The following is a 27,901-nucleotide window of genomic DNA, read 5'->3' as shown; positions in this document are numbered from 1 at the left end:
CACTGAAGCTGGGGCTCTTCACTCCCTGGGCCAGATACTATTTCTTCACATCCATCTCTGGAGTGCCCAGCCAAGGTTAAGAGATAAACAGGGACTTGCATAGTGGCGCAGTGGTTAAGGATCCGCCTGTCAATGCAGGGTACACGGGTTTGATCCCTGGTCCGGGAGGATCCCACATGCCAGAGAGCAACTAAGCCCGTGCGCCACAACTACTGAGCCTGCGCAATAGAGCCCGCGAGCCACAACTACTGAAGCCCGTGTGCCACAACTACTGAAGCCCGCGCACCTAGAGCCCATGCTCCGCAACAAAGAGAAGGCCCCGCGATGAGAAGCCCGCACACCACAACGAGGAGTAGCCCTGCTCGCCACAACTAGAGAAAACCCATGCTCAGCAACGAAGACCCAATGCAGCCAAAAATAAATAAATTTTTAAAAAGAGATAAACAGGTGCCTCAGCAGGCTTGTTGTCAGAGAAGGAGATGGGATTTATTGATAAAATTATTAACTGATATTTTAATTTCTGGATTCCTTTGGAGGACTCATGAAATCAGAATGACCTGTCCCCAATGCCAACCCGACAGAGAACTGTCTAAATTACCTGAATAATTACTTTGTTTTGATTGCCTAGACATTGTTTATGAAGGCTTTTAAAAGTAGTACTTGAGGGATCTGACTTGGCTTAATGTGTCTTACATCTCAAAACAATTTATAACTTGTTCAAAACTCTCCCTCCCTTTAGGCAGACCCCTTAGCCTGTCCCTTCCCAAGTGGGAGATATGGCCCTGCTCCTCTTCTGTAAGGTAATATCAGAAACAAAACCAGCAAAGTCCAGCTGGTGGAATATGCTTCAAGTGGACACAGCACAGAAAAGATCTCAAACCTTTTGTTTGCATTGATTCCATACTTACTCCGCACCAATAAATGGCAGGTTCCATGTCACAAAACACAATCTGAAGCCAGAGGCGGAAGTTCTGCTGCTTTCCAATTCTACCACCTTCGGTAGGGCAAACCCTGTTTAATTAGCTCAGAGTAAAATCACACAGGGTGTACAGCAGTGTAAAGCAGTGAGCCTCGAGCCAGCTGGACTGGGTTTGAATCCAGGTTTTGACACTTATGCAAGATATTCAATCTCATGAATCCAGGTTTCGACACTTATCTTATGCAAGTTATTCAACCTCCCCAATCTCCCCAAGCTTCATCTATAAAACGGGGACTATAATATGAACTTTTCAAGGTTATTAGATTAGATAATGTATGTAAAGTGCTTAAAATCTATAAAATATAAACTATTTTCTTAAAACATAAAACATTCTTCTTAAAACGTAAAAAATAGTATATATTGCCCCCATTTACACATACATACACACACACACACACACACTCTCAAACACACACCCCTATCTCCAACACCAGCAGGATGAGGATTCTGTCTTCAACTTGCTTCCAAGAAATAAGCAGGTGTTCGCAGGGACAAAGGGCCTCAGTGCTTAGTGGACAGGACAGCATCAGGCTGGAGAGGACAACAGTAAGGCTCAGGATGGCCAAGCCAGAAATGTAGCCGAGGAAGGACAGCCACAGGCAGGAGAGCAGGGTTTGCCTGAGGACAATACTGCCAACAGTAACTGCCGGCAGCCACCATGCAACTGCAATGGAGAGAGGCAGGGCAGAATTCCAGAAGGGACATCTGGCCTCAGGGAAGTGAGCCTGCAGGGCAGCCTTGGTGCCTTAGCCTACGGTTCAATCAGGCTTTGCAAAGACTCTCTCGGTTTTCTTTTCTCAGCTCCCTTCCCCCATGTGACCTCTGCTCTGGGTACACATACTCACGTGGCAAGCAAAGAACATCGGGCTAGGAGTTAGCTGATGAGAACTCTTGCCCCAGCTCTGATATCGAACTGTTATAGAACCTTGGCCAAGTCACTTAACTTCCCAGATTGGCCTGGGGCTGATGAAGAGAAAGAATCATTAGTAAAAAAAAAATCATGGAAGCCCAAAGCATAAGAGGCCAAGGGGGAAGATAAAATACTCTAACCTCAAGCCTGGAAAGTCTCTTTAAGCTAAAAGAGTTTCAGGAAAATGTAACATTAATCCATACATTTTATATTTAAGTTCATGAGTCATATCCACATTATGTCCCTGGTAAAAATTCTGAAAGGCCACAGCAAAAAGCAGAAAAGGGTCACCTCCATAGGGGTGTCCGTCTATGGGCCCATGTTTGCTTTCCAACCCCCAAAAGAAACACCTGACCCAGAACCCTCTGGGAAAATCAGCCTTTGATTCAAAGAGATGCTTGTTCAGTGATGATTATTACCGCCCTAACCATACCATCAGCCCCCCGGGAAGTCTAAGGGAGGCAGGCAGCCAGAAGGAGAGAACCTTCCTCTCGCCAGGAATTAACTAGCTCCAAGCAAGAGATGGGTGACTTGGTGCCACAGGGGGAAAGATAATTTAGCCATTGTGTTCACGATGAGCATTCCCATTCACTCGTGGAAGCCCTTCAGTGTCACTGGTGCCTGGAACCAAATGTAATCCTCCCAGGCTGTAGCTGGGATGGCGGGTCGGCCACAGGACAGGGTCACAGTCAATTTGTGGCCCCGGCTGGGCACTCTATAGTTGAGCTTGGGTCGAAACCAGTCTTCTCCACAGTCGCGGTGACCCTGTGCCATGACAATGGTGCCCATGAGTGGAGGAACCTGCAGCTCACTGAAGGCATCAGCCATGAAAATGGCTCGGAAGAGGCGGCGCAAACAAGCTGCTGTGCTCAGGCTCGGGTCCATGCTGTTGGGGACCAAGCGGGACAAGTCAAGTTCATAGAACTCCTTGGGACTGAGGGCATTGCCCCCAAGGAGGATTAGCACTCGTGGTACTAGTGTCCTGGCAAAGAGACCCTCCAGGTGGCTGAGGACGCTCTCCAGTTCTGCCAGGGTTTGTTGGCATTTCCTGCTGCTCACCTCGGCAGTGGCCCGAGGTTTCTTCTTCACCACTTCCTCTGCCTGTGAGGACAAAGAATGGTGACAGAGAAGTTCTGCAAGGTAGGGGAAAGCTAATGACCTTTGAAGAACCCTCTGGGATGGAGCAGATTTATGGGACTGGATTTCCAGTTCAGTGAACTGCCACAGGCAAGACACTGGGTTTTATCAGAGGGTAATGTATCAAAAAGGAAACTACGTTCTTTGTACAAAATCATAATTCTTCCACACTTAGAACAGCAACGACAGTGTTCTGAAGCAGGAGGCATCCAGAAATTAGCAACTAAAATACTCAAGGAGATGTGGTGGCACGGTAGGTGGCAAATTTTTGCTGTGCTGAGAGTGATAACAAGACTGAGGATTATTTGGTCTAATAAATTCTGGAGTTCATCCTCCAGTTAAACATGGCAAATGGAAGGAAGGGAGGGATGGAGGGAGGGAGGGAGGGAGGAAGGAAGGCAGGAAGGAAAGAGGGAATGGAGGGAGACAGGAAGGGAGGGAAGGAGGGGAGAGAAAGAGGACTCCCAAGGGCAAAAAGAACTGGAAGGGACTTCCCTGGTGGCACAGTGGTTAAGAATCGCCTGCCAACGCAGGGAACACGGGTTCAAGCCCTGGCCCAGGAAGATCCCACATGCCGCAGAGCAACTAAGCCTGTGCGCCACAACTACTGGGCCTGCACTCTAGAGCCCAAAGCCACAACTACTGAGACCGCGTGCCACAACTACTGAAGTCTTCACGCCTAGAGCCAGTGCTCCGCAAAAAGAGAAGCCACTGCAATGAGAAGCCCGCGCACCGCAACAAAGAGCAGCCCCCACTCGCCACAACTAGAGAAAGCCGGCGCACAGCAACAAAGACTCAACACAGCCAAAAATAAATAAATATATAAATTGCAAAAAAAAGAACTGGAAAATAGACAACAGTGTCCAAAGGCAGCAACAAATTTCTGGAAGAGAGAAAGCAGACGGAAGAGTTCGAAAGAGCTGAATACCAAGTACTGACAGAGGGGACTCCCCTGAGAAGTTTGAAATGATTCACAATACAGAAGCCCATAAAGGCCCAGGAATTGTCCACTTAAGCACCACAGAAGACAAAAGTGAACACATGGGGACTGAGGGAACACCTGTGCAAGGACCCTTAGATCACCTGCCAATTTCCTCCACCCAGACAGAATGTTTTGGAAGTCCTCTTTCTCTCTTTCTTTCCTTCCTTCCTATTTCTCTGATTTAGTAGTATTTCAGATGGGAGCACAGATAAGCATGTGTTCAATTTGCCATGTTTAACTGGAAGACCACTCCAGAATCACCTTTATTAGACCAATCTTCTTTCCTGTTATCGCTACCATTACTTTCTCACCCAATATCCTTCAAGGCTATCAGCTAGCTCAGAGGCCCAGCCATGCACACAGAACTTTCAATGACTTATTCTTAAATATTTATCAGACACCAAATAAAAGCCTCTAACATGAAAGAGACAAAAACAAATAAATAGGAAAAGGAATCTGGAAGAAACGGAGACACTGCAAGCGACAGAGAAAAGCTTCAAAAATACAATAATTAACGTCCACAGGTAAGAGAAGTTCATACAGACAGGAAACAACAGGATGCAATTTAAAAGGAACATGTAAAAATTAAGAAAAAGCTCTTAAGACTATGACTGCCAAAAAAGAAAAAAAACTGATATAAGTGTTAGAATATAAACTCAAGGAAGTTTATATAAATTTATATAAACATAATATAAACCCACAGAAAATATAACATAGAAACAAAGAGATGAGGATATGGACAGAAAAGACACTAAAATTAAAGGATCAGGTCTTCCCTGGTGGCGCAGTGGTTGAGAGTCCACCTGCCGATGCAAGGGACACGGGTTCGTGCCCCGGTCCGGGAAGATCCCACATGCCGCGGAGCGGCTGGGCCCGTTAGCCATGGCCGCTGGGCCTGCGCGTCTGGAGCCTGTGCTCCACAACGGGAGAGGCCACAACAGTGAGAGGCCGGCGCACCGCAAAAAAAAAAAAAGACCAGAGTGGGTAGAAAGGGACAGAAGCCATAGGGCTGAAACATCCCTTACAGCTGCTTAGGCTGACAGGCCTGAAGATTCCTTAGACGCCCTTTTTACCTGCCCACCATCTAATAGCCACAAAGTCTCCCCACCAATTTTCTCCCAAAGCCTGTGCCCACCTGGGGAGGTTTTCGGTAGAAGTGCTTAAGCTGTTCGTAGGGCAGAGGGAGTTGCTGGCGTTGGTACATGATATGCTTCAGAAGTTCACAAGTAAACCGACAGCACCCTTCCTGGCTGACAGGCCCGGGAAACACCACTGGCACCACGCAGACTCTGGGGCGAAGGGGCTCCGAAGGGTTGGGAGGTTCCTGGGGGGAGGTGGTCTCAAGTTCTATCTGGGGGTCGTGGGTTTCCTCCGACTTCTCACACCACTCCAAATCTGGTAGGTGCACAGGGGGACAAGAGAGAAAAATGAAAAACTTAAAAGGCCAAAGCCAGTCTTCTCATTCCCTTGTGGCGACATCGGCCACCACTGCGGAGGCGACACCCCGACACATGCAGATTCCCTCCGCAAACTCCCCTGTGGGCGGTGGCGCGGAGGTTCCGGATCCCAGTTGCCTAAGGTGAAGTGACGGCGGGATTTGTGGGGAACGGGTGGAGGATTTCGGAGGCAGCGACTGGGGCTCTGCTCAGAAAGTGGAGGCCCTGATCTGGGAAAACCAGTTGAGAGAAAGTGTAGTCAAGCAGGGCCCAGAACCCGTCGCGAAAAGGGGGGTGAACCAATGGAATCCAGGGCCTTGGGGGCGATGGAGTCAACGGCGCCGAGTCAGAACTGGGAGGGACGCCGGGAAATGGGGACAAGGAAGACAGGCCAGGGAAGGGGCCAGGGGCTAAGTGACTGGAGGGAGCAGCGGTAGGGAGGAAACAGACTCCTCGAGCTCCGGACCCCACGCCTTACCAGAGACTGCGGCCGGGGCCTGCACTTCCGGCTCTGGGGCCGCCATCATGACCTCCTCCCCACTCTCCGTTTGGTTTGAATAGGCGCCCCGCGCAGCCTCATGGGAAACCCGGCCTCCACTTCCGGTTCCGTTGCAGGAAAGTGGGCGGGGCGCCGCGTCAGTGTGGCGGAGGCTGGGCTGGGTGGGGAATTGAGCTCTGCGCTCTCCTTCTTAACACCATCCGGCAAGTCCGCTGAACCCTTCTCCTACAGGGAAACCATGGGTTCTCAGCCACTTAGCGCTGCCTTCCAAAGGACACCCGCCCGCATGCATCCGTTCTCTCCTGCGTTCCGTATTCGCTGCGCACCTACTTCGTGCCAGGCCCTGTCCTAGGTGCTGGAGACTCTGCAGCGAAGAAGCCAGAGGCAGGCGCTGTCCGCAAAGTGTTCAATGCCTAATGGATTCAATGCAATGTGATGAATTATATAGTAAGGCATACATGGGCAGCGGACGCGAAGAACAGGAGCGCCTAACCTAGAGGGGGTGGGAGTGAGGGGTGGTCCCGGAGGAAACTGAGACCTGTAGGATGAGTAAAGGTAAAGAGGAGGGCCTGGTGGTCCTGGAGACTGTTAGAAAGAAACAACCCCCAAACGGATTCACTTGTGCTAAATCTCACCAAGACTCATTTCCTAACCTAGTAGCAGTTTCAGCTTCTCCTGGAGTGGAATTTTAAACTAACCAGTCTGGAATTTCCTAGTCAGCGCTAGCGAGGTAATCTGCAAGATAAGTCCCCCAACATTCCCCCTAATCCTTTCTTTCCTTTTGCTTACAACCTCCTTATCCTACCCCCCCTTCTATAAAAGTCTTGCATTTTGAACAGCCCCTCAGAGTGCCTTCGTATTTACTAGATAGGATGCTGCCTGATTCATGAACTGTTAAATAAAGCCAATTAGATCTTCAGATCTTCAGTTGAACTTTGTTTTTTAACAAGACCTTGAGATACAAGAGCATCCTCTATTCAAGGAATTAAAAAGAGTTCAGCTTATGAAGAGTTAAGGCTGTGATGGACAAACAGGAGCCAGATCATGGCAGGGCTTTATAAGCCACGTTAAAGCGTTTGAACTTGATCCCATAGGGGAGTGGGGGAACCTTTGAAAGATTTAAGTAGGGGAGTGACATAATTACATTTACATTTTATAAATTTAATCTCTACACTGGATCTAGATTACAGACAGGATAAAGGAGGAGGCAGGGATACCAGTTAGAGCTAGCAACTGGAATTACCCAACGATTGGGTTGGCCAAAAAGTTCGTTCGGGTTTTTTCCATAATATCTCACAGAAAAGATGGTGAAAGAGGCCTGAACTAGGGTAGTCACAGTGGGGTGGAGAGAACTGGGTGAACCCCAGAGATATTTAGGAGGTCCAGTGAGCATGGTGGTTGAGCCCAGGAAGAGGAGGAGGGGTAGAGAGAGACTGTCAAGAAGACAAGCAGGTTTTTTACTTCAGCAACTCTATGACCAGTTGTGCCATTCAGTGAAGGAGGGAACACCAGAGGAGGACCAGCTTTACTGGGGTATAGGTAAGGAGAAAAGATGAGTTAAGTTTTTGATAGGTTTGCTGTTCCATTGGACAGTGAAGAGATATTTAGGAACACCATTGGGAACAGAAATATGTATTTGAGAGTCATCAGCATGGGAGTGGATAAGATCACCCAGGGAAGCTGTATAGAATGAAAATGAGCAAGGATCCTGAAGACACTAATGTTTAGGGGATGAGCAGAAAGAGAGAATCTGTGGAGGAGACTGAGGAGTAGCCAGAGAAGTAGAAAGAAAAATAGACACGTATTAGGTGATAGAGGCCAAGAAAAAAGTGTGCTTCAGGAAGCAGGGACCAGAGATCAAAACATACCATAAAAGTATAATGATTAAAATACTGTGGTGTTGGCTCAGGAATAAACAGATAATAAAACAGAAGACAGTCCAGAAACAGATCAATGTATATGTAGATCTTAGTATATGATGAGGGTGACTTCTCAAAGCAAATAACTTGAAACAACTCCCTATCCATTCAGGAGGGGAAAAAAATCAAGTTAGTTCCTATTACACATCCTACATAAAGATACATTCCAAATCGATTAAACATCTACTGGAGAATAATTCATAATTTAGGAGTGAGGTTGGCTTAGACATGACAAAAACCAAGAAAATATAAAGGGGAATATTGCTAAGTCTAACTTTAAAACGTATGTAAATATACTATACACAAAGAATGAATGACTAATAATTACATACCAGGAAAAAAGTCTGTATGTATACATCCATTATTTACCTCACAGGCAACCACATCATAAACACCTCATAAGCAACCCCTCCAGGAAACTAAACACATATAACACCTTCCATCTCCCAGGACCCTGATCTCCTCCTGGACAGACATCCCTGTTCAGCTTACTCCTCTGCCAGCCTTCACTCCTGTCTGTCGTAAGGCAGGTTGTTTAAGAATGGATATCAGAATGGGTTATCCCTTCCCTTCTCTTAAAAGTTCTCCACTTAGGAGACAAGGGAATTGGAAAGAATTAAGTGAAATTGTGTGTGTTGGGGTGGTTGAAAGACCTATGATGATGAGAGGACAAGTGTTATCAGGCAAGTGCAGCAGGCCCTGGTTATCAAGAAACCCCAGAGTTGGTGGTGGTGATAATGTTGGGGGAATAGTCTTAGCTCTCGCTTCCAATCCCCAACCTTCTTGAGATCTCTCACTCAGCCCCTAAGTAGCAGCTTCCCTGGTGGGGTTGTGTCCCTGGCTACGGTTGACCTCTGCAGCAAAACCTTCCTTTAGCTGAACAGGGTTGAGAAGTCACGTGTGCTTTCAACCACTGAAGACCACATAATTGGCCAGGTCTGCTAGGCCCTTTTACAGATTTTGGTCCTTCTGCTCTCACCAGTTTCGGGAGCTATACGTGGGCAGCAACTACGTGATCAGTAACTTGCCTTTCTCCTTGTGGTCCTGGGGGGAAGCCATGGACTCCACCAAGTCTGAACCCCTGAAAGGATCACCAGAGGTAAGCCACTGTTGCTGCTTCTAGTTTTCCAAGGAAAACTGAGGTCTGGCGGGAAAGGCTGTTTTATTTCTGGGCCGGGTATGAGGATCTCGCTGTTTGTGAAGAGAGCGGAAGTGGACATACAATGGGTGAGTGGTGCGTAAGAGACAGCCGCGGGGCTGGGAATTGAACTCCGCGTCCTGAATCCCAGGTCAGCAACACTAACTGCTTCTCCACTCTGCCTTTCTAGTGTCTCGTACACTGGTTTACGTCACTGAATGTGTTTACTCTTTGCTCACTGCAAGAGCCCTAAAGAGCAAGAGAGACGACAGCTTGGCAATAAAGTCAGAAGTCAGCAGTCCCCTGGGCCCTTGGCCAAGTTTCTATTCCAGGCAACTTCTCCCTCCCTCGCCTTGGTTGACGTAACCTGAGCCCCAGCCCCGCCCCAAGTAGGGGCCAGGCCCCGCCTACAGCCCTGGAGGTTTTAAAGCCAAACTCGGTTCTCCCGGATTGGTTCCGCTTCAAAACAAAGGGGAGGGGTAATACTCGCTGTGGGCCCTCGCTGCAAGGCTGGTTTATGGGCTCGGGCCTCGTGTCGGGACCACCGCGGTATCTCGGGCTGCTAAAACCAGCCCGCAGAGAGTGCCAGCCTGGTAATAAACCAGTGACTACTGTGTAAAGGTGGCATAATCATCGTACAAATAAAAGCCGTAATTAGGCTAACCACCATCCGCCTCCGCCCTGGCATTGGTCCTGACTCACCCAAACGGCACCCCGGCCGTCGAGGGAGAAACTGAGGCACGGGCGGAACCAGTAGGCTGGAGGGACGAGTCGCCCTGAGTTCTGCAGCTCTCCAATCCAAAACCCGTTGTCTGGGATCGCGGTAAGGGGCTAAACCCAGAAGCGCCTACAAAGTTTGATTCTGATATAAGCCCCCCCGCCTCTGATGACTGCCCCACAACCAGGCCCCAGGAAAAGACCCGCTCAGCGATTGGAGACTGGGAACTGGACTACAGCTCCCTTAGGCCTTTGCGGGCAAAGGCGCGCTCCTTGCCTACGCCCCGAAGCCACCCGCGGCTCCTTGCGCCGCGATGCCGCCCGGGAGTTGTAGGGCGGCGTCGAGCTCTTTCCAGGGAGCTCGCAGGCTTGAGGACTCTATATCCCTTGGTGCCCTGCGGCTGTTTCTGACGCGACCCGGTGGCCAGGGAAGGTGGGGGTGTGGCCTGCGCAGGGCCCCACCCAGCCCTCCTGTGGCTGGCTCGACTCGGCCGTGGCAGTAGGCGCGGCGGCGGCGGCGGCGGCGGCGGCAGCGGCGGGGGGGGAGGGGCCGGGCGGGGGGCTGGCGGCAGCGGCGGATGGACTCGCGGGTATCGGAGCTGTTCGGCGGCTGCTGCCGGCCCGGAGGGGGCCCGGCCGTGGGCGGAACCCTCAAGGCTAGGGGCGCCGGCGGCAGCAGTAGCTGCGGTGGCCCGAAGGGGAAGAAGAAGAACGGAAGGAACAGAGGGAGCAAAGCCAACAACCCCCCGTACCTGCCCCCCGAGGTAAGCACATGAGAAGTGGCGGGGTGAGAGGAAACCACTCCTTCCGGTCCCAGGACTACAGGAAGGCGGGTCAGAGAGAATTAGTACCCCCTTCCGGTGTCAAGACCCCCAGGAGAGGAGAACCCTTCTTTCCGGTCCTAGGACCCTAGGGAGGAGGGACAGAGAGACTGGGCCTCCCCCTCCGGTGTTAGGACCCCAGGGAGGAAGAGTGGGGAAAGGGGATCCCACCTGCATCCCTTTGGGAAGAGCAGAGTAAAATGCCCCGGTCCCCTCCCTGCTGCAACAGGAGAAGGGAGACTGCATCCTGGGATGAGGAGTTAGAGTTTTCTGAACTTGTTCCACGGGGAGGAGGGGAGTACCCGGGAAAAGAGCAATATGTTCCGTCCTTACACACACTCATACACACACACACGCGCGCGCGCGCGCGGGCGCGCGACAGTCAGGCTTAGTCCTCCCGCCCTTTCCCTGTCCTATGAGGGAGTGGGGACAGCCTCCACCTTCCTGCTCCATCTGTCCCTAAGGCAGATAATAACTGCTACTTTGTCCCTCTTAGAAAAGGAGGACCCAGGGGAAAAGCCTCATCAAGTGGTTATAAAACTTTAGCATGTATGAGAACCACCTGGATTGCTGCTCCACCCCTAGAATTTCTGATTCAGTAGGTCAAAGGTGGCCCTGATAGTCTGCGTTTCTTATAAGTTCCCAGGTGATATGAATGCTGCTGGCCCTGGGACCACACTTTGATAACCATTAGCCTAGACCATTATCTTGTACCACTTTTTGAAACCATCCTAATTCTTCATCTCCAGCAAAATGATAAAAAGGAAGGTCTTTACTGATGGGAAAAGATCTCCTTTATACTCCATGAGGTGGAGATTATGGGTGAAGACCTGTAAGAGCCTGGGAGTCAAAGGGCCTTGAAGGGATGGAATGATGACAGGAAGGGGAAAAGAAAAATAAAATGGTCAGGGAGGAGGAGTGCAGAAATGCAGGACAGGCAGAACAGGCAAATCTCATATCCTTTTGTACCCGAGAGGGGCAGGCTCAGGCAACAGGATCCTTCTGTGTTGGGTCACCTGATGTAGGGAAGAGGAGGAGATTGTGGGATGGACTCAAGATTTCACCTCAACTGAGGCATGAGAGTTAGGGGACAGGAGGGGAAAAGCCACAGTGAGTCTAGTTTGTGGCGTCTGTCTTCTTCATTATATTTTGAGTTTCTTCTCTTCATCTCAACCCCAACTTTGGAGCCCTGCCTCTCTTTCACCTGGACTCCTTTCTTATCAGGCTTGTAGTGACCAGTGCTGAGCTCACCCTTTGGCCGTGCTCCAGAACCTCTTGCAACCTCTTATTCTTGATGTCATCAGCTGAGAGGGGCGGGCAGGAAGGAAATGGTGTCTCTCAGATGAGTGGCAAAGAATGGCCTCAGCAGCCTGGACACGGAGAAGACATAGACTTGTGGGGACAACAGTTTGAGGAACTGGGGGGAAGGGAGGGGGAGAATCTTGCATCCAGGAAGAGCGTGCTGCCAGTGATCAAAAAAGGAGGGAATCCGGGTTCTGTTCCTGGCTTAGATGGGTGACTGACTGTGTTCTCAGAGGCCTTTCCTTCAGAGGGGTCACACTGGGACTGAGTATAGGGCTGGTCTGCCATGACCTTTGACAGACACCTGCCTAAGCAGGTGCAGCCGAGGCTTCCTGCTCTCTTAAGTTAGCTGCCTGGACCGCAGGGGGAATCAAGGGGAAGTAGGGGTTAGGTCTGGACAGTGTGTGGTAACTGCTCCCTGTTTCTTTTCAGGCTGAAGATGGAAACATCGAATATAAAGTGAGTCTTAGGTTGGGGAGGGTCAGGCTGTCCTTGCTGGCGTGGGATGATTTCTTTGAGATCCTTCTAACTTCATAATCTGTAGTAATTTAAAGATGTGGTACAGGGTAAGGGCTCTGTACCTCATTCTGTTGGAAGAGGACTCACTGTTAGAGGAGGTCAGGGATGAGGGTAGTTAAGAGGGAAGGGAAGGTCCTGGTCCTTTCGGCAGGACAGATGGGGAGCATGTGGGTTCAGGAGGAGCATCTCTGACTTTACCTTCTCATGATACCTCACCTGCCCTAAGCTGAAGCTGGTGAATCCATCCCAGTATCGTTTTGAGCACCTGGTGACACAGATGAAGTGGCGGCTCCAGGAGGGCCGCGGTGAGGCTGTCTACCAGATTGGAGTAGAAGACAATGGGCTGCTGGTGGGGCTGGCCGAGGAGGAGATGCGGGCCTCCCTCAAGACCCTGCACCGGATGGCGGAGAAGTATGCTTCCCCTTCCCCTTGGTTCTCCTTTCCCTAAATCTGGACCCACGCATGCCCAGTCACCTAGGGCCTGCCTCCTCTTGACAAAGGGCTGAAGTGGGGAGGGTTAGTTTTCTGGGATCCTCTGCATTGGATCCAGGCTTTTTTGCTCCTTTACTTAAGGTTTGTTTGTGTAAAGGGAGCTGTGGATATGGGATAGACTGGAGGGTGGGTAGGAAGTGAAGAAAGGTGTTGGGAGCTCTGTGGGAGGTATGAGAAGGCCATTGGTCCAGAGCAGGGATGGAAGGGGGAAGGGGAGTACAGGTGAGATGTGGCAGCTGTGGCCTTGCTGTGACAGGGTCGGGGCAGACATCACTGTTCTCCGGGAGCGAGAAGTGGACTATGATAGTGACATGCCCCGGAAGATCACCGAGGTGCTGGTACGAAAGGTCCCTGACAACCAACAGGTGGGCCCACACCCTTCCCTGCCTCTCACGCCTATGCTCCCTGGGAGGACCCCGTGGTGGCAGACTCTCCCCTGGCCTGGGACCCTGGGGTGGGGGTGGGGTCCAGTTCATCGTTTGGTCCCCAGAAAGTGCCACTGCCTTTGACCTTAACTCTCAGTGGAGAGAGGTGAAGGGTTGGAGCCCTGACCTCTGACAATTCATCCACAGTTCCTGGACCTCCGTGTGGCTGTCCTGGGGAATGTGGACTCAGGGAAGTCGACTCTGCTTGGAGTCCTGACCCAGGGAGAGCTGGACAATGGGCGGGGCCGGGCTCGGCTGAACCTTTTCCGCCACCTGCATGAGATTCAGTCCGGCCGAACCTCCAGCATCAGCTTCGAGATCCTGGGCTTTAACAGCAAGGGAGAGGTGCATGCAATCAACGGGACCCAGTGGGACCAGACTCTAAGGATGGGATGGTAGTGGTGAAGGACAGAGTCTGAGGTCAGAGTGTGGAGCCTTTCTGGAATAGTGTAGACGAAGGCCCTGAGGGCACTGAACCAGCTCTGACCTCCTTAGAAAACAAATGGGGAATCAACTGAACTAGATCTGAAATGGGGCTCAGGGTTAAGAGGCAGGGTCACCCAGGGACTGGTTTAGGTCCTGGCAACTCTTGAAGGGTTGGGGAGGCTGGCAGGGGGCACTGAGAGCCCTGGGCTCTGGGCCAGGTGGTGAATTACAGTGACTCACGGACGGCAGAAGAGATCTGTGAGAGCAGCTCCAAGATGATCACCTTCATCGACCTGGCAGGCCACCACAAGTACCTGCACACCACCATCTTCGGCCTAACGTCCTACTGCCCTGACTGTGCCCTGCTCCTCGTCAGTGCTAACACTGGGATTGGTACGAGGCATTGGGGCAGGGATGGGGCTGGAGGGGGGTGCTGACTCTCCTACCCTGGGCCTCCTTAAATCTGGGAGCCAGACCAACTCCCCTCTTGCTCTCTCCTCCTTCCCTCATTCTAACTCTTCTTTTTGCTGCCTGCCTGCTTCTCTGAGCAGCCGGCACCACAAGGGAACATCTGGGGCTGGCACTGGCCCTGAAAGTGCCCTTCTTCATCGTGGTCAGCAAGGTGGACCTGTGTGCCAAGACCACAGTGGAGAGGACGGTACGCCAGCTAGAGCGGGTCCTCAAGCAGCCTGGCTGCCACAAGGTCCCCATGCTGGTCACCTCTGAGGACGATGCCGTCACTGCTGCCCAGCAGTTTGCCCAGTCCCCCAAGTAAGCCTTTCTCACTCCAGAGCCCTGATCCACAGGGATGGCTGCACAGGGCCCCGGAGCATGGGGTACCCCTCCCCCTAGGGCCAGACCAGTTCTGGTTCAGTTCTGTGGTTTTTCAGGTTGGGATTGTAGGAGGGAGTCTTTGCTGAAGGCTGGACCCTTCCCCCAAGCCAGCTTTGCTGACGCCTGGGACCCTGGAGACGAAGTGCTGTGCCAGGCGTTTCGATCTCCCTGGGTTCTGGGATGGGCCTCATGTGCCACACTCCATGGCTCACAGAGAGAGGGCCCCAAGCTCCTGAGAACCTTAGCAGACAACAGAGAGGAGCCCCTCGCCACTCCAAGAGAAGCTCACCTTTCCATGTATAGGGCTCCAGCTTCTGCTTCCTGTTGGAACTTTCCTCATCTGCCCATTCCGTGCCTCCCTCTACAGTGTCACCCCCATCTTCACACTGTCCAGCGTGTCTGGAGAGAGTCTGGACCTGCTCAAAGTCTTTCTGAATATTCTGCCGCCACTCACCAACAGCAAAGAGCAGGAGGAACTCATGCAGCAGCTGACAGAGTTCCAGGTAACTGGCCATCTGAACAGGCAGTGAGCTGGGGATCTGGGAGGGACCAATTCCAAGCCCCGAGTCTGTTTAGAGGTTTTGGACCTGCCAGCCCTTGATAGAATCTTCTTTGGCTTCAGGTGGATGAAATCTACACAGTACCAGAGGTGGGGACAGTTGTTGGAGGGACACTTTCCAGGTGAATTGCCTTTCTTGCTACCCACCCTACTCAGCCCTCACATACCCAAACTCTGGAAGACATCATAGCCCAAAGGAGACCCTGGAGTTGAACAGAGCCCATCCAAAGGATGTGCTTGTTTGTAAATTAGGCTTTCACCATCAGAGGAGCTGGAGAAAGCTTGTGTATTGGCTTATAAGGGAAGAAACAGTATTGCTGCTTATTAGGACTCTCCAGGCCCCTGGGGGAGAAGTGTGGGTCTTGGCCCCAGGAAGAAAACTAGAGTGCATCAACTGACTTCATCTCCAACTAGGGAAATGAGAGGTCCCTTAAGACTCTTTCCAAAGCAGAGGATGAAACCCAAGGGGATAATTGCTTTTTCAGGGATCAGGTGCTCAGTGTCGAATCAACAGGTACCTGTCTGCCAGCGTCACTGCCAGCCTTTCCTGGTGTTAGCCTTCAGTCCGAATTCTGGACTGGGGCAAGGCAGTCATCTCCCCTACCTTCCAGTTGGAATTTAGGGTCTCTTTCTCCCACCCGAGGGACTCAGAAGGGAAGGACCTAGTAGAGAAGCAGGTAGGGGGGCTTAGGCTGATGCTGTGCCACCTGCCCTGTGGGCTGCAGTGGGATTTGCCGTGAGGGGGACCAGCTGGTGGTGGGCCCCACGGACGATGGCTGCTTCCTGGAGCTGAGAGTGTGCAGCATCCAACGCAACCGCTCTGCCTGTCGTGTGCTGCGAGCTGGTCAGGCCGCTACGCTGGCCCTCGGGGACTTTGATCGAGCACTCCTTCGCAAGGTGAGGTGGGAGGGGGGGTTGGAGAACACAAAGAGAAATGCCTGGGAGGCTGGCTCCTTGAATGAGAAGCATCTGTCTAAGGTGCTTCAGGGAAACTTGAAGAGAACCTAGTCCCTAAGCCAAGAAGCTGGTTACACAGACTGTCTGTGTATGAAAAAGGCTTAGGGTACTCACAAAGCGCAGATCACGAAATGTGAATTACTGTGGTGCAACCCGAATGTCCAGGACTCTGAAAGCACTAAGCGTTAGAAGGGTTAGAGGACATGAAAGGTGGGTAAGGAAGGGTTCCCTCAAAAAGAAGAGTTTTCCGTATTGTCTTCTGAGGTCTTTGTGTTGGAAGTCCTAGAGGAGGAGGAAGTTGAGGAGCTGTAAGGGGTGTGAGGGTGGCCGGGGAGGAGAGGCTAATGTGAGGTCTGCCCTTCCTGGGTCTGGGGGCTGTGCCTCCCCAGGGCATGGTGATGGTGAGCCCAGAGATGAATCCCACCATCTGCTCAGTGTTCGAGGCAGAGATAGTCCTGCTGTTCCACGCCACCACCTTCCGGCGAGGCTTCCAGGTGACAGTACACGTGGGCAACGTACGTCAGACAGCAGTGGTAGAAAAGATCCATGCCAAGGTGAGAGGGGCCCAGCCATGCCCCTGTTTTCCCAGGGAAAAGTCAGAATTCTGCTTCCAGAAAGGAGGAAAGCCTGTCCCCATATTCGTAGAGAGCTCCCTTATCCCACAAAGGGGACAAAGCCCCACTTGGGGGGCGGGCAGACACCAGCTAGGCCCCCGAGGGTGGAGAGCCAAGGCTGGTAGAGACAGGAGGTGCTTTCCAGGGCCAGTGACCATGTATCTGCTGCAGGACAAGCTGCGGACAGGGGAGAAGGCAGTGGTACGTTTCCGCTTCCTGAAACACCCAGAGTACCTGAAGGTGGGCGCCAAGCTGCTGTTCCGGGAGGGTGTCACCAAGGGCATCGGCCATGTCACCGATGTGCAAGCCATTGCAGCGGGAGAGGCCCAGGCCAACATGGGCTTCTGAACTCCTCCAGGCAGGCACAACTCTACTGCTGTCTCTACAGTACATAAGGTGACTTCCGGCCATGCTGCCCCCTGTTGGCGGCTCTGCGTGTTAGTAGGCTAGGGAGTGAGGGGTGCTCTCTACTGCTTGCTCCGTGCCAGCTCTTCTGGAGAGACGCCAAGCTTGGTGTGACCAGGGAGGGGCAGTCCTGAGGGAGAGGACAGGAGAATTCAGGGCAGTGCTCAGCAGCCATGTGTCCGCCTGGTTGGCTCATCAAGCCTGGCATCCCTAACGGCCTGTCTACCGGAGGGAGCTGATCACCGCCACGTTGGCCCCACTGTCAGGACTGGGCATGATTCGCCGGTGTGGTCCCTGCACGTCAGGAATTGTCACAACAACTGGGGGTGGTCCTCGAAAGCACTCCTTTTTTCTATACCTCTTCTCAAGGCCATGTAAGTTGCCCATCTCTACTTGACTGTGGACAAAAGACATCTGCTCCTGGCCCTCTGGTGGCCCAGGGTCTGAAGAAGTGGCACAGGGACAGTGAATGGCAGTGCTCCCGCCCTGTGCTGAGACATGAGGTCTGCTCTTCAGCTTTGTCTCCCTTCCCTTCTTCACTCAAGGGCCATGTCCCCAGTTCCTCCTCTCAAAGGCCCCACAGGTGCTATTTGTTGTGCTGGCCCAGGTGTGGGGCCGCCAAGCTAAGACTTGGCGTGCCGAAGGTCAGCTGCATGTCAATCAGTCTTGTCCCCTCCTCTGCAGCGATCTGCTAGTTTTGATGCTGGGTCAAACAGGTTGTTTTGCCACAGTCCCCAGACTGGTGGCTGGGGACCTGACTCACAGCTCTCCATCCCGCCCCCATGTAAGTCCTCTGTTGTTTTAGTAATTTGTAGTGATCATCCCTTTCCCACTGTTGCAGGGAACCTGGAGGAAAGGGAAAGATGTTGCCATACTTGCTATTCTTTAGAGCATGGATTCCCTCTTTCCCTTTGTTAGTGTCCTGGGTTCCCATGGACTCAGGGATTTGGTTGAGGTTTCTCTGCATATATATATACATATATATTATATATATATATATATATATATTTAAATACACATATATATATTGTACAGAATAAAAATGTTTTATTGAACACACTGTGCTTATGCTTAAGACCCAGGCGCATCTTCCAGAGCTGGATTCCTCTCCAGGATCAGAGACGAGTGAAACCCTTACACTGCTGAGCCCTGAATGGGGGAAGAACACATTTGGTATCTAATTCACCCTGCCTCCTTTCCTCTCCCCCACTTGGCTATCAGTATTCCAGTGCTGTGACTCAAGGATTCTGGCCTGTTTTGCATAGTTCTTTGAGTGAGCAGAATAGAAAGTGAAACTGCCGCCTTTTCAGCTAAGATAGGTGTCCACCCTGTACTTGAGGAGTTGGCCACTTGCTAATGGTCACAGGGGTAAGGAGGCTGATGACTATGCCCTGTCAGAGATTTGGAGATAAGCGTGCCAGCTACTTAATGACGAGTAGAACTTAGAGACATGGCAGTCTGGTCCTCACGCTTTCCCTAGCAATGCAAGGTAGCCTGAAGTGAGGTTTATATAATCTATACTGGCTTTTTGGAGCCGAAAGCCAGCTGGCGAAACCTTTGTCCCTTCCTCCTGTTTGTGTTCAGAGTACCTGACTACCACATTTTATGGGTGAAGAAATATGGCCCAAGGTTAAAGTCAACTGTAAAAAGCAGGGACTACAGGGACTTCCCTGGCAGCCAGTGGTTAAGACTCCACGCTTCCACTGCAGCGGGGCGAGGGTTTGATCCTGGTAGGGGAACTGAGATCCCGCATGCTGCGCAGTGTGGCCAAAAAAAAAAAAAAAAAAAAAAAAACAGGGACTACATTTTCAGTACTGATCCTTGCAAAAGAAATTTAATGGTAAATGTGGGCCATGGTCCCACGGGTATTCTGCCTCCAGGGTATTAAAGTGATAGCCTCCCCACCATTCAGGCTCAGCTGCTTTTTATATATCACTGGTTTAACTTGCTACTAAGAAGCCTGTGGTTGAAGAACTTCCTCTTGGTGTTGGGAACTAAGAACCATTTACTTCCTTCTGTACAGTTGCTGATAAACCGCTATGAGGGAAGGTTATAGTTAGCAAAAAGGTACTATAGCCTTCTCCCAACACTGACGTTTGCATGTCTGTCTGCTGCCCCCTCCACAGGCTCACTGCCAGTATGCTGGGGCAGGGCTGGCATTCCCAAGAAAACAACGTGTGCTGCTGGTATTGTCTTTATTGGTTATTCACTAGTGCTCCCCCTACCTCCCCCCCCTACCTGTCTTGGCCTCTAGAAGGTCAATGAAACCAAGGTTTCTACCACATTACTTTTCTATTTGACTCCTTCCAGTCAACTGAAGTGTTAAAAATTTGTTCAACTTGATCTGTACAGCACCCAGAGGAGATTTTTTTTTTAAACTTCTCCCTAGATTAGGAAAGGAAGTTTTGGAAAATGATACCCAGACATCTCCACAAACTAATGAGGCACTTTGCTACATTAATGCAACATTGAGGAGTATAAAAAGGTGTATAAGTAGTATGTACATTTTTATTGTTACAGTTCTGGTGATCTTAAAATTTTCAGTATATACATTTCATCCAGTGACTATCAAGCACCTGTTGTGTGCAAGGCACTGTGAATTCTTGCCTTTAAGAAATCTACAAATCTAGTAGGGAAAGAGCCATATATACAGTAAGCACTATCTTTTATTAGATATTTAACTGCCACAAAAGTGGAAGGTCTTTCTGGAAGAAGAAATAATTTGCTAGACACAGTGGTTTTCAAATGTTCCCCCTTCAAATTACAGACCCCCAATTTATAAATAAGCTAAAATAAGCCTAAAAGTACTGGTTTGAGTACATGTATGGGAAGGGGGACTATGTATTCCGTTCTCCCTACCCTCTTATCTCCCCCCTCCACTGCCACCACTCAGTTCATCTTTGATTGGGTTCTCTGTGTAATCAACATTTCCCATATCAGAAAAGCCAAAACTGACTTTCCACACATAAGAATGGAGATTAAGAATACAGTACTATAAACATGGACTAGTGCAAAAAGCTAGAGTAATTCATTTAAAACCCTAAACTAAAGATTCACACTTCAGTAGGGAAGAGATGAACGTGCCAGTGACCCTGAAGGCCCAAGCATTTACCTCTTACATTTGTCTTTAGGGTTTAAGGAAATGACCTTGCCCTCTACAAACCTGGTGGGCTGTTATTATCTTCTAGATGGGTATTTCTCAAATTTGTTAATATACAAATTCAGTAGGGGTGGGGGTAAGGCTGAGACTATTTCTAACAAGTTCTCTGGTGGTGGAGCTGCTGCCCCTCAAAATCACACTTGGAGTAACAAGGTCCTAGAGATGATCTAGTTCTGATCATGACTTAGCCAATCTAAACAGAGTTCCTGAGCTGGTCCAGTAAGAGTCTCACTGCAAGAGGTAGAAGGGCCAATGGCTAAAATTGTGGCTATGATAGGGTTTACTTGAATGAAATTCAGTATTTATTGAGTAGCTTCTCTGTACACAGTCCTGCCCTAAATTAGTTACCACTTCAGGGTTTCAGGTCTTCACCTCACATAAAAAAATTTTTTTTAACTTTTTTTCACTCAGTTCCTTTTATGTGCCAATGTTAAGCTACATACTTTAAGTACATTTTTCTTAATCTTCAGTAATGTAAGGCATTATCTCAGTTTTACACATGAGGAAAGTGACTTGCTCAAGGCCGTATTCCAAGAGGCAAAGCCAGGTTTGGAACCAGATCTCTTAACTTCCGAGGCCCAGGCATTTTAAACTGTATGACACTGCTTCCCTAAAGACTAACAATTAAAAACTCAATACAGTTGTATCTCTGGAAGATGAGTTTTTACATCCCTGTCAACAATAGAATTAGAATCCCTGAGGTGGAAGCCTTAACTCAGCATCTAACCAGATTATTTTCCTTATTAAAAATTTTATAAAGTTATAAATTTCCTTGAGAAGTGAACATATTTCCATCTCCCAGTTACAAATAAAATATTAAAACCCTGCAGCAAGCCTGAGGGCAGCACTAGTGTGTTAATGGCTTAAAAAATGATTCCAATGTCTGCATGCCCTCAGGCCTAGGGCGTTTATTCCTGGAGGCCAAAGGGCTCTTGGGATTTCTTTTGCCTTGAGGAGAACTGGCAGGAGCAACCCGGGGGTTGGAGTGGGGCTGCAAAAAGGATTTCTGCAAGTCCAACGCAAAGTGATAGTCTGTATGCTCTGGCATCTCCCATACAGGTACCAGAGAGCCACACTTCTCACAGGGCACTTGGTCCTCAGCAGCCAGAAGACTGGAGGTAGTAGGTGCCTTCTGAGCCACCTCCAGAGCAGACTTGGAAGTTAAAGAAGCAAGGCTGCTTAGGCTGTTCTGGGCCAAATCCAGCTCTGCAGGAGTTGCTTTGAAGGATCCTAGCTTCAACACCTTTTCACAGACAGGGGCACCATCTGGACACTCTGTTGGAAAACAATTTGGTAACTCTTTAGGACTGGACTGTGGTTTTTGTGGAGGGAAGAAAACATTAGTAAGCTGTTTCTGCTTTAGAAGCAGACTCTTCTGTTTAAAGAAGGGCTCAGTTCCTGAAGTACGACTGGTTTGGAAAGGTAATGAGGGCTTGGAGGGTGAATTGCTTATGGGGGCCTGCGTAGTGGCAGTAAGAGAAGAAAGTGAAGCTTCTTTGACTTTCTGCTTTTCTGCAGCTTTCTGGAAGAATGATTCCAGAGAAGTGGTTGCTTTCTTAGTGGTTGTCACCGCTGGGCCATTTTCCTGGGTCTTAGCTTCTGAACTGGTAATTGGCACCTTTGACGGAGAACTTGGGTCACTGCTGAAGAAGATGGTGATGTCTGTGCCAGGTGAAGGGGCAGAGGCAGAGAATTTGGTAGCACAGAGGAAAACCATTGTAAGGGGAGGGGACCTGAATAGAAAGTAAAAGAATAAGATTAGCACCAGGTCACAGGTTCAGTTTGTAAATGATTGGGATTCTGGTTCTGCCACAAAAGGAAACTGTTACTGCAGTGGTTCTCAGACTTTAGGGTATATTGGATTAATAGATTCAATAGACCTGGGATGGGCAGAGAATTTGCCATTCTAACAAGTTCTCAGGTGATGCTGATGTTGCTGGTCTAGGACCACACCTTGAGAACCACTGACTTTGGTGAACACCTACCAAGTCAGATGTGTAAGTTGGATCCCCTGACAGCTGGGTTTATTGTTTTCATAAGATACTTCTGCAGAGCTGCTGAAATTCAGGGTTGAGGCAAGAAACTATTCAGGGCAATAAAAAAGCTTTAGTGTATTTAGAGTGGAAAGACTTTTGAAAAAATCCTCTTACGCACTCTTCTGTTTTTAAACAGAACCGGAACTCTGACAGACTTTGAACTCTGGAATTTTTAGAGAATGAAATTTCACAGCTGCTTTGGTTATCTGGTCTCAGAAATATTTCAAGAAATTCCTGTCATAAAGTTCCTCATGTCTAATTACCCAAATAAATTTTCACATGAGTTGAATTTTGGAAGATGAAATGTGCTTTTATATACAGATTAGTCCCTTGATGAGGTAAATTTAAAAGTTATCATGACAGTGTCTCACTATTCTCCTCTTTCATGCTCTGGGACAGTCTTATAATCAGACAACGTTATGCTTCCCTGTCAATATTTCACACTCTTGGTGAGTAGAATTTGTTATAGTCTGTCAATTTACAAGGTTTAATGTGAACATAGTATCACAATTATCATTTGGTTCAGTAAAACCATTCAATATTTGAAAATAAATATACCAGGAAGTAAAAGTAAATTATTCTAAGAACAAAGACTCTAACTTTAGAGACCCATACATGTAGTACCCTTATATTCAGATATGCAGTAACTTAGGTGCCTAACTAAACTTTTTTTTTATAATCTCCAATGTAGATCTATAAATAAGCAACCAATTTATCTTCCTCACATAATTATATTTACATTGTGAATCTGGAATACTTTTTTCAATTTAAGAGGCTATGTTAAATAAATAATTATGGTATTCCAATACTGAAATCATTAATATCTGGACGGTAAATGAACACACTCCAGTATATACTTGGTTATCTTTAATGGCCAGCTGAAGTGAAGTTTATTATTATGACATTTGGTATTACACCAGTGGAGCTTGTAACTGAGTTGGGATGTGAGAGAGAGATTACTGGTGAATAGGTCACTTTCATTATCAAGGAAGATGATTTTAAGATAGAACCATCAAGCAGTTGAGAGAAAAGTTCCCTGAAACTTGAGTTCTGTACTCCTAAGTACAATTGGTCATTCCCCTGACTATAGCAAATTGATATAGGCAGGGATAGTATTGGTTCACTCTGCCTCTCAAACCAAATGTAGGCAAAGAGGCTGCAGCTGAGCTGCCTTGTTTCTGGTGCTTCTACTGTGTCCTACCCCAGCTGGAATGCTTATATACCCACTAATTTTAAATAAAGACACGGTTTAAGTCTCAAAAGAAGATGAGTTAGAAGGAAACTCACCATTCAGTTTGGGTTCCTGAAGTGTTACAGTTCCTGATGAGAGCAAATGCATCATGGCTCATCTTGTGAGCATCATAGCGAGGAAGGGCACAGCAGCGGCGCAGGCTGCTGAGACGTCTGTCTCCTTGGACGCGAATGCTCACGACCAACTGAGTGGCCACCCTGTCATTCTGTGGGTGTAAATGGATTGAGACAGAACTGAAGTTACCTTGAGCATGTGGATTCTATATAGTGATGTCTGTGAGAGGAAAAAACCAGGGTGACAGAATGGTTTGGGAATAGGTTTAATTTTTTAAAATTTTGTGCTGTTTCTGAGTATAAATAATTGGAGAAGACATAATTTAGATGATGGAATATTAGAATATCTAGGATATTTCGACAGGTAATGGGAACAGGACAGAATAAATGAAAATGGATTCTCCTGAATGTTTTGTTTTGTTTTTTGGTGGTGTCCGTGCAGGAAGATTATACTAAATACTTGTAATACTATATTCTAGTTTATGACTGAAGGAGGGTTCATGTAAGTCATTGAAAGGGTGTCAGGATTGAGTAGTGGATCTATTCTTTAATCTGCTCTGATGCTCTTATGCTTAAGAGCAGAAGTGGACTTACCTGGTGGCACAAGTGGTTAAGAATCCGCCTGCCAATGCAGGGGACACAGATTCGATCCCTGGTCCGGGAAGATTCCACATGCCGCAGAGCAACTAAGCCCATGTGCCGCAACTACTGAGCCTGCGCTCTAGAGCCCGTGAGCCACAACTACTGAGCCCGTGTTCCACAACTACTGAAGCCCATGCACGTAGAGCCCGTGCTCCTCAACAAGAGAAGCCACCACAATGAGAAGCCCACACACTGCTATGAAGAGTAGCCCCTGCTCGATGCAACTAGAGAAAGCCCACGCGCAGTAACGAAGATCCAACGCAGCCAAAAATTAATTAATTAATTAAAAAATACGTGTTTGTTAAATGCATAAATATTTCAATCTTAACAACAACAACAACAAAACAGCAGTAGTTTCCACTAGCACCTCCTTACAGCCCATCTATAGAAGATAAAGTGTAGTGAGCCTGCCTCTAGAGAGCATGATCATTGATACACTTTTCAGTGACGTCTAAGCACCTGAATACTGTTGATGCAAAGCAAACTAAGAAATAAAGGTCGAGGCAAGAAGGTAAAAAGTATACATAGGGATCCCCTCAAAATCAAAAGATTCTAGTGAGAAGAAACACCCCTAAGACAAACCAAGGGCAGCAACCAACTTCTAGGTAAAAATACATTTTGTATTTTTGTGCATTTTGTAAATACAGTTTATACAGATTTGTATATCTCGAGAGAATACAAATAGGCAATTACAAACAAGTCCTTGTTGACTAAAACCGTTCAACTATAACTGACTGCCTACTATGTATCAGGCACTATCTAGAGATACAGGAGAGAACAAAAAGTCCAGGCCCTTCTGGATCTTATCTTGTAGTAGGAGCTGCATATAATAAACAAGTAGGCATGTAATAGAAATGACCACAAAGTGCCATGGAAAAAAGCAGAGTAAGGCAGGGAGTGATGGAGGCTGCGGATATGACAGGGGAGTTGGGGAGAAGGTGAAGGTGAAATTTACTTGGTGTGTTAAATAAATGGGGAGGAGGCCAGCAAGTGGAGTCTAGAGGGGAGTGAGCTAGGGGGAGATGATAGGACATAAGGTCATTGACTGTTAGAGAATAAAGAGATGAGAACGGAGCGACACCTAGTGGGAAAAGTCAAATAGACCCATAACACAACCTCTTTACGATGCCTCCCAAAGAACATTTACCACCACCTCAGCTAAAAAGGGGCAAACAGGTAATTATAGATGATTCCTGATAGTATACAGTTGATGTCTCAACTGGAGAGGACACATCAAAAAATACCATCAGGAAAATGGAAATAAAATCCACAGAATGGGAGAAAATATTTGCAAATTATATATTTGACAAGGGACTTATACCCAGAATACACACAGAACTTTTAAAACTCAATATAAAGAGACAACCCACTTCAAAAATGGGCAAAGGATCTTGACAGACATTTCTCCAAAGAAAATAAAATAGCCAATAAGCACCTGAAAACCATGAGATACCACTTCACACCCACTAAAAATTTTTTAAAAGACAATAACAAAGATATAGAGAAATTAGAACCCTCTTACATTGCTGGGAGTGTAAAATAGTGCAGCAACAGTCTGGTATGCTAACATAGAGTTGCCATGTGACTCAGCAATTCTAGTCCTAGGTATATATACAAGGGAAATGAAAAACATGTCTACACAAAAATCTGTACATGAATGATCACAGCAACATTATTCATAATAGCCAAAAAGTGGAAATATCCATTCACTGATGAATTGATAAATAAAATGTGGTATATCCATTCAATAGAATGTTGTGATAAAAAGGAATAAAGTACTGATAGATGCTACAATATGGGTAAACCTTGAAAATATTATGTTAATTGAAAGATTTCAAGCCAGTCACTCAAAAAGCCACATATTCTATTATTCCATAGATATGAAATGTCCAGAATAATTAAGTCTATAGAGACAGAAAGCAGACTAGTGGTTGCGTAGGGCTGGGGGAGTAACTATTAGTGGGTATAGGATTTCTTTTCTGGGTTATGAAATGTTCTTAAATTGATTATGGAATAGTTGAACAACTCTGAAATATACTAAAACTACTGAACTGTATACTATAAATGGGTGAATTTCATGGTATGTAAATATATATATATATGTATCAATAGAGCTTTTTTTTTGAAAGAGAGAAGATAAACTAATCAGATGTTTCATCTTTGACCTACGACTCTGTCTCTAAAACTGAGTACTTCTTTGTTACACGGACTATGTTAAAGCCGAATAATTTACAGTCCAAACCCTAAATGTCCTGCTTAATGGTTCTGTACTCTGATGAAGATCCACTGTGTATTCAGAGTTGCAGTAACATTTAGATAATATACAAAAAAGTAAAAGCAATTGGTAATGAGGGAGACAGGGGTAGTCAGGTCTTACGTTCACAGATCCAGGCTTTTGAGAATCATACTGAGTTTTATGGCAGTTTTATGGGAAAAGATAAAAGATTTCTTAAAATTTTCCAGCTGGTATCTTTTTGTATCTTTGTTTCTACTCCATAAGGTAAGGAGCAACTTGTATTTAAATCCCAAACCTCACCCCAGGAATAAAGAAAGAAAATCTTACATCATTTCGGTCCTTGATTAGTCTCTCCTCTAGTTCCTGGGCTAATTGCAAAAGCCACCATTGTACCTAAAAAAAGCATTGAGACTTTAATCTTTCATTTAAAGACTCTAGGTTTATTATAGAACTAAATGGTGGTTTTGTTCAGTTCTCCCCAAAATGGAAGTGTGTAACAAAGTCTCCCCTGTAACAATCCCCAGATCATAGAAATCTTCCGTACTCTGACCTGCCCTAGCTCAAGAGCTTTCATTCTTTTCCTGCTGGCATGCCATCAGGTGAATTTCAGGCATGTTCCAGCTCTGAGAAAAAAAGACACAGTGGGCTTCCCTGGTGGCGCAGTGGTTGAGAGTCCGCCTGCCGATGCAGGGGATACGGGTTCGTGCCCCGGTCTGGGAAGATCCAACATGCTGCGAAGCGGCTGGGCCCGTGAGCCATGGCCGCTGAGCCTGTGCGTCCGGAGCCTGTGCTCTGCGACGGGAGAAGCCACCACAGTGAGAGGCCCGCGTACCACACACACACAAAAAAAAGACACAAACTTGAGGCACAATATCCTGGCCTCCTAAGATTTCACCTACCAAAAAATGAGTAACTCCATTTCAAACTTCAATCAGCTCCATTCTATTTCTTTTCAGATGGAAGAAAGGGAAAAAATAATAATAAAAAAAAAAAATCCCAAGTTAAACTAATCAATTTTCAGCACACAAAAAACCTTCTATTTCCTTCATATTTTACAGCATAAAGGTCCCATCTAACTTTCCACAGCTACCAAAACCTACCCACCAACTCCCTTAAAAGAGGCAATGTTCTGTCAAGAATGTCTGCCTACCTGTTCCCGAGCAGCCAGAGCTGTTTTTCCTGGGAAGTTCTTGCTGCAGGCAATGGTTTTGGGTATTTGCCTGGGTCTAACTGGATCATGTTCAATCCCCCGGCACATGGCATATAGCCAAGATCTAATGAAACCAGCAAAAAAGTTTAAGGTGAAAGCAAATGATTATTCTTGTTAAAACAAAATACCTATATTATACTACCTTTTATCCCTTTCATGAAAAAGGAAAAATTTGTTCAAAATTAAGTACACCTCACCCGTAACAGAATCCTTGCCCTTCCCAATGAATTCCAGTAATGAT

The 27,901-nt window shown here is 47.8% G+C and overlaps 3 protein-coding genes across 5 annotated transcripts in view; 1 reads left to right on the top strand and 2 right to left on the bottom strand.

Annotated features, from left to right (window-relative positions):
• Positions 1 to 1,913: 1,913 nt before the first annotated feature.
• MAD2L1BP (MAD2L1 binding protein) lies at positions 1,914 to 6,007 on the bottom strand. Its single transcript, XM_082848307.1, has 3 exons — positions 5,923 to 6,007; positions 5,144 to 5,403; positions 1,914 to 2,990 (listed from the first exon to the last, which is right to left on the bottom strand). Exons 1-3 carry the CDS (start codon positions 5,969 to 5,971, stop codon positions 2,478 to 2,480), a joined length of 822 nt encoding a protein of 273 aa, XP_082704433.1. The 5' UTR covers positions 5,972 to 6,007; the 3' UTR covers positions 1,914 to 2,477.
• A 4,254-nt stretch (positions 6,008 to 10,261) lies between these two features.
• GTPBP2 (GTP binding protein 2) lies at positions 10,262 to 19,449 on the top strand. 2 transcript variants are annotated; one of them, XM_082848306.1, is made up of 13 exons: positions 10,262 to 10,481; positions 12,273 to 12,299; positions 12,586 to 12,770; positions 13,108 to 13,216; positions 13,424 to 13,621; positions 13,921 to 14,095; positions 14,254 to 14,473; positions 14,904 to 15,039; positions 15,159 to 15,217; positions 15,821 to 15,992; positions 16,442 to 16,606; positions 16,838 to 16,867; positions 18,148 to 19,449. In XM_082848306.1, the coding sequence occupies exons 1-13, from the start codon at positions 10,296 to 10,298 to the stop codon at positions 18,250 to 18,252; spliced, it is 1,767 nt and encodes a 588-aa protein (XP_082704432.1). In that variant the 5' UTR covers positions 10,262 to 10,295; the 3' UTR covers positions 18,253 to 19,449. The 2 variants fall into 2 exon arrangements, with proteins under 2 accessions (XP_082704432.1, XP_082704431.1); XM_082848305.1 differs by having other exon boundaries at positions 16,838 to 18,249.
• A 158-nt stretch (positions 19,450 to 19,607) lies between these two features.
• Positions 19,608 to 27,901, bottom strand: part of POLH (DNA polymerase eta) — a 28,576-nt gene continuing 20,282 nt past the window's right edge. For both annotated transcript variants that reach the window (XM_082848302.1, XM_082848303.1), the window contains exons 8-11: positions 27,601 to 27,724; positions 26,778 to 26,843; positions 23,555 to 23,724; positions 19,608 to 21,964 (exon numbers count right to left, since the gene is read on the bottom strand). In XM_082848302.1, coding sequence (XP_082704428.1) covers positions 21,079 to 21,964; positions 23,555 to 23,724; positions 26,778 to 26,843; positions 27,601 to 27,724 — 1,246 coding nt within the window. In that variant the 3' untranslated portion in view covers positions 19,608 to 21,078. The remainder of the gene's footprint in view (positions 21,965 to 23,554; positions 23,725 to 26,777; positions 26,844 to 27,600; positions 27,725 to 27,901) is intronic.

The sequence above is a fragment of the Leucopleurus acutus genome (genome assembly GCF_964270905.1).
Source record: "Leucopleurus acutus genome assembly, chromosome: 10".
NCBI lineage: Eukaryota > Metazoa > Chordata > Mammalia > Artiodactyla > Delphinidae > Leucopleurus > Leucopleurus acutus.
This window is presented reverse-complemented; position numbering and strand designations above follow the sequence as displayed.

Bases quoted from the DNA above. Each gene is read 5' to 3' on its own strand.
- MAD2L1BP (XM_082848307.1), bottom strand. From the start codon at position 5,971: ATGATGGCGGCCCCAGAGCCGGAAGTGCAGGCCCCGGCCGCAGTCTCT. The intron at 5,404-5,922 runs GTAAGGCGTGGG...TGCACCTACCAG, and splicing joins GGCCCCGGCCGCAGTCTCTG to ATTTGGAGTGGTGTGAGAAG. The intron at 2,991-5,143 runs GTGGGCACAGGC...TTGTCCTCACAG, and splicing joins TCTACCGAAAACCTCCCCAG to GCAGAGGAAGTGGTGAAGAA.
- GTPBP2 (XM_082848305.1), top strand. From the start codon at position 10,296: ATGGACTCGCGGGTATCGGAGCTGTTCGGCGGCTGCTGCCGGCCCGGA. The intron at 12,771-13,107 runs GTATGCTTCCCC...TTGCTGTGACAG, and splicing joins CTGCACCGGATGGCGGAGAA to GGTCGGGGCAGACATCACTG. The intron at 13,622-13,920 runs GTGCATGCAATC...GCTCTGGGCCAG, and splicing joins GCTTTAACAGCAAGGGAGAG to GTGGTGAATTACAGTGACTC.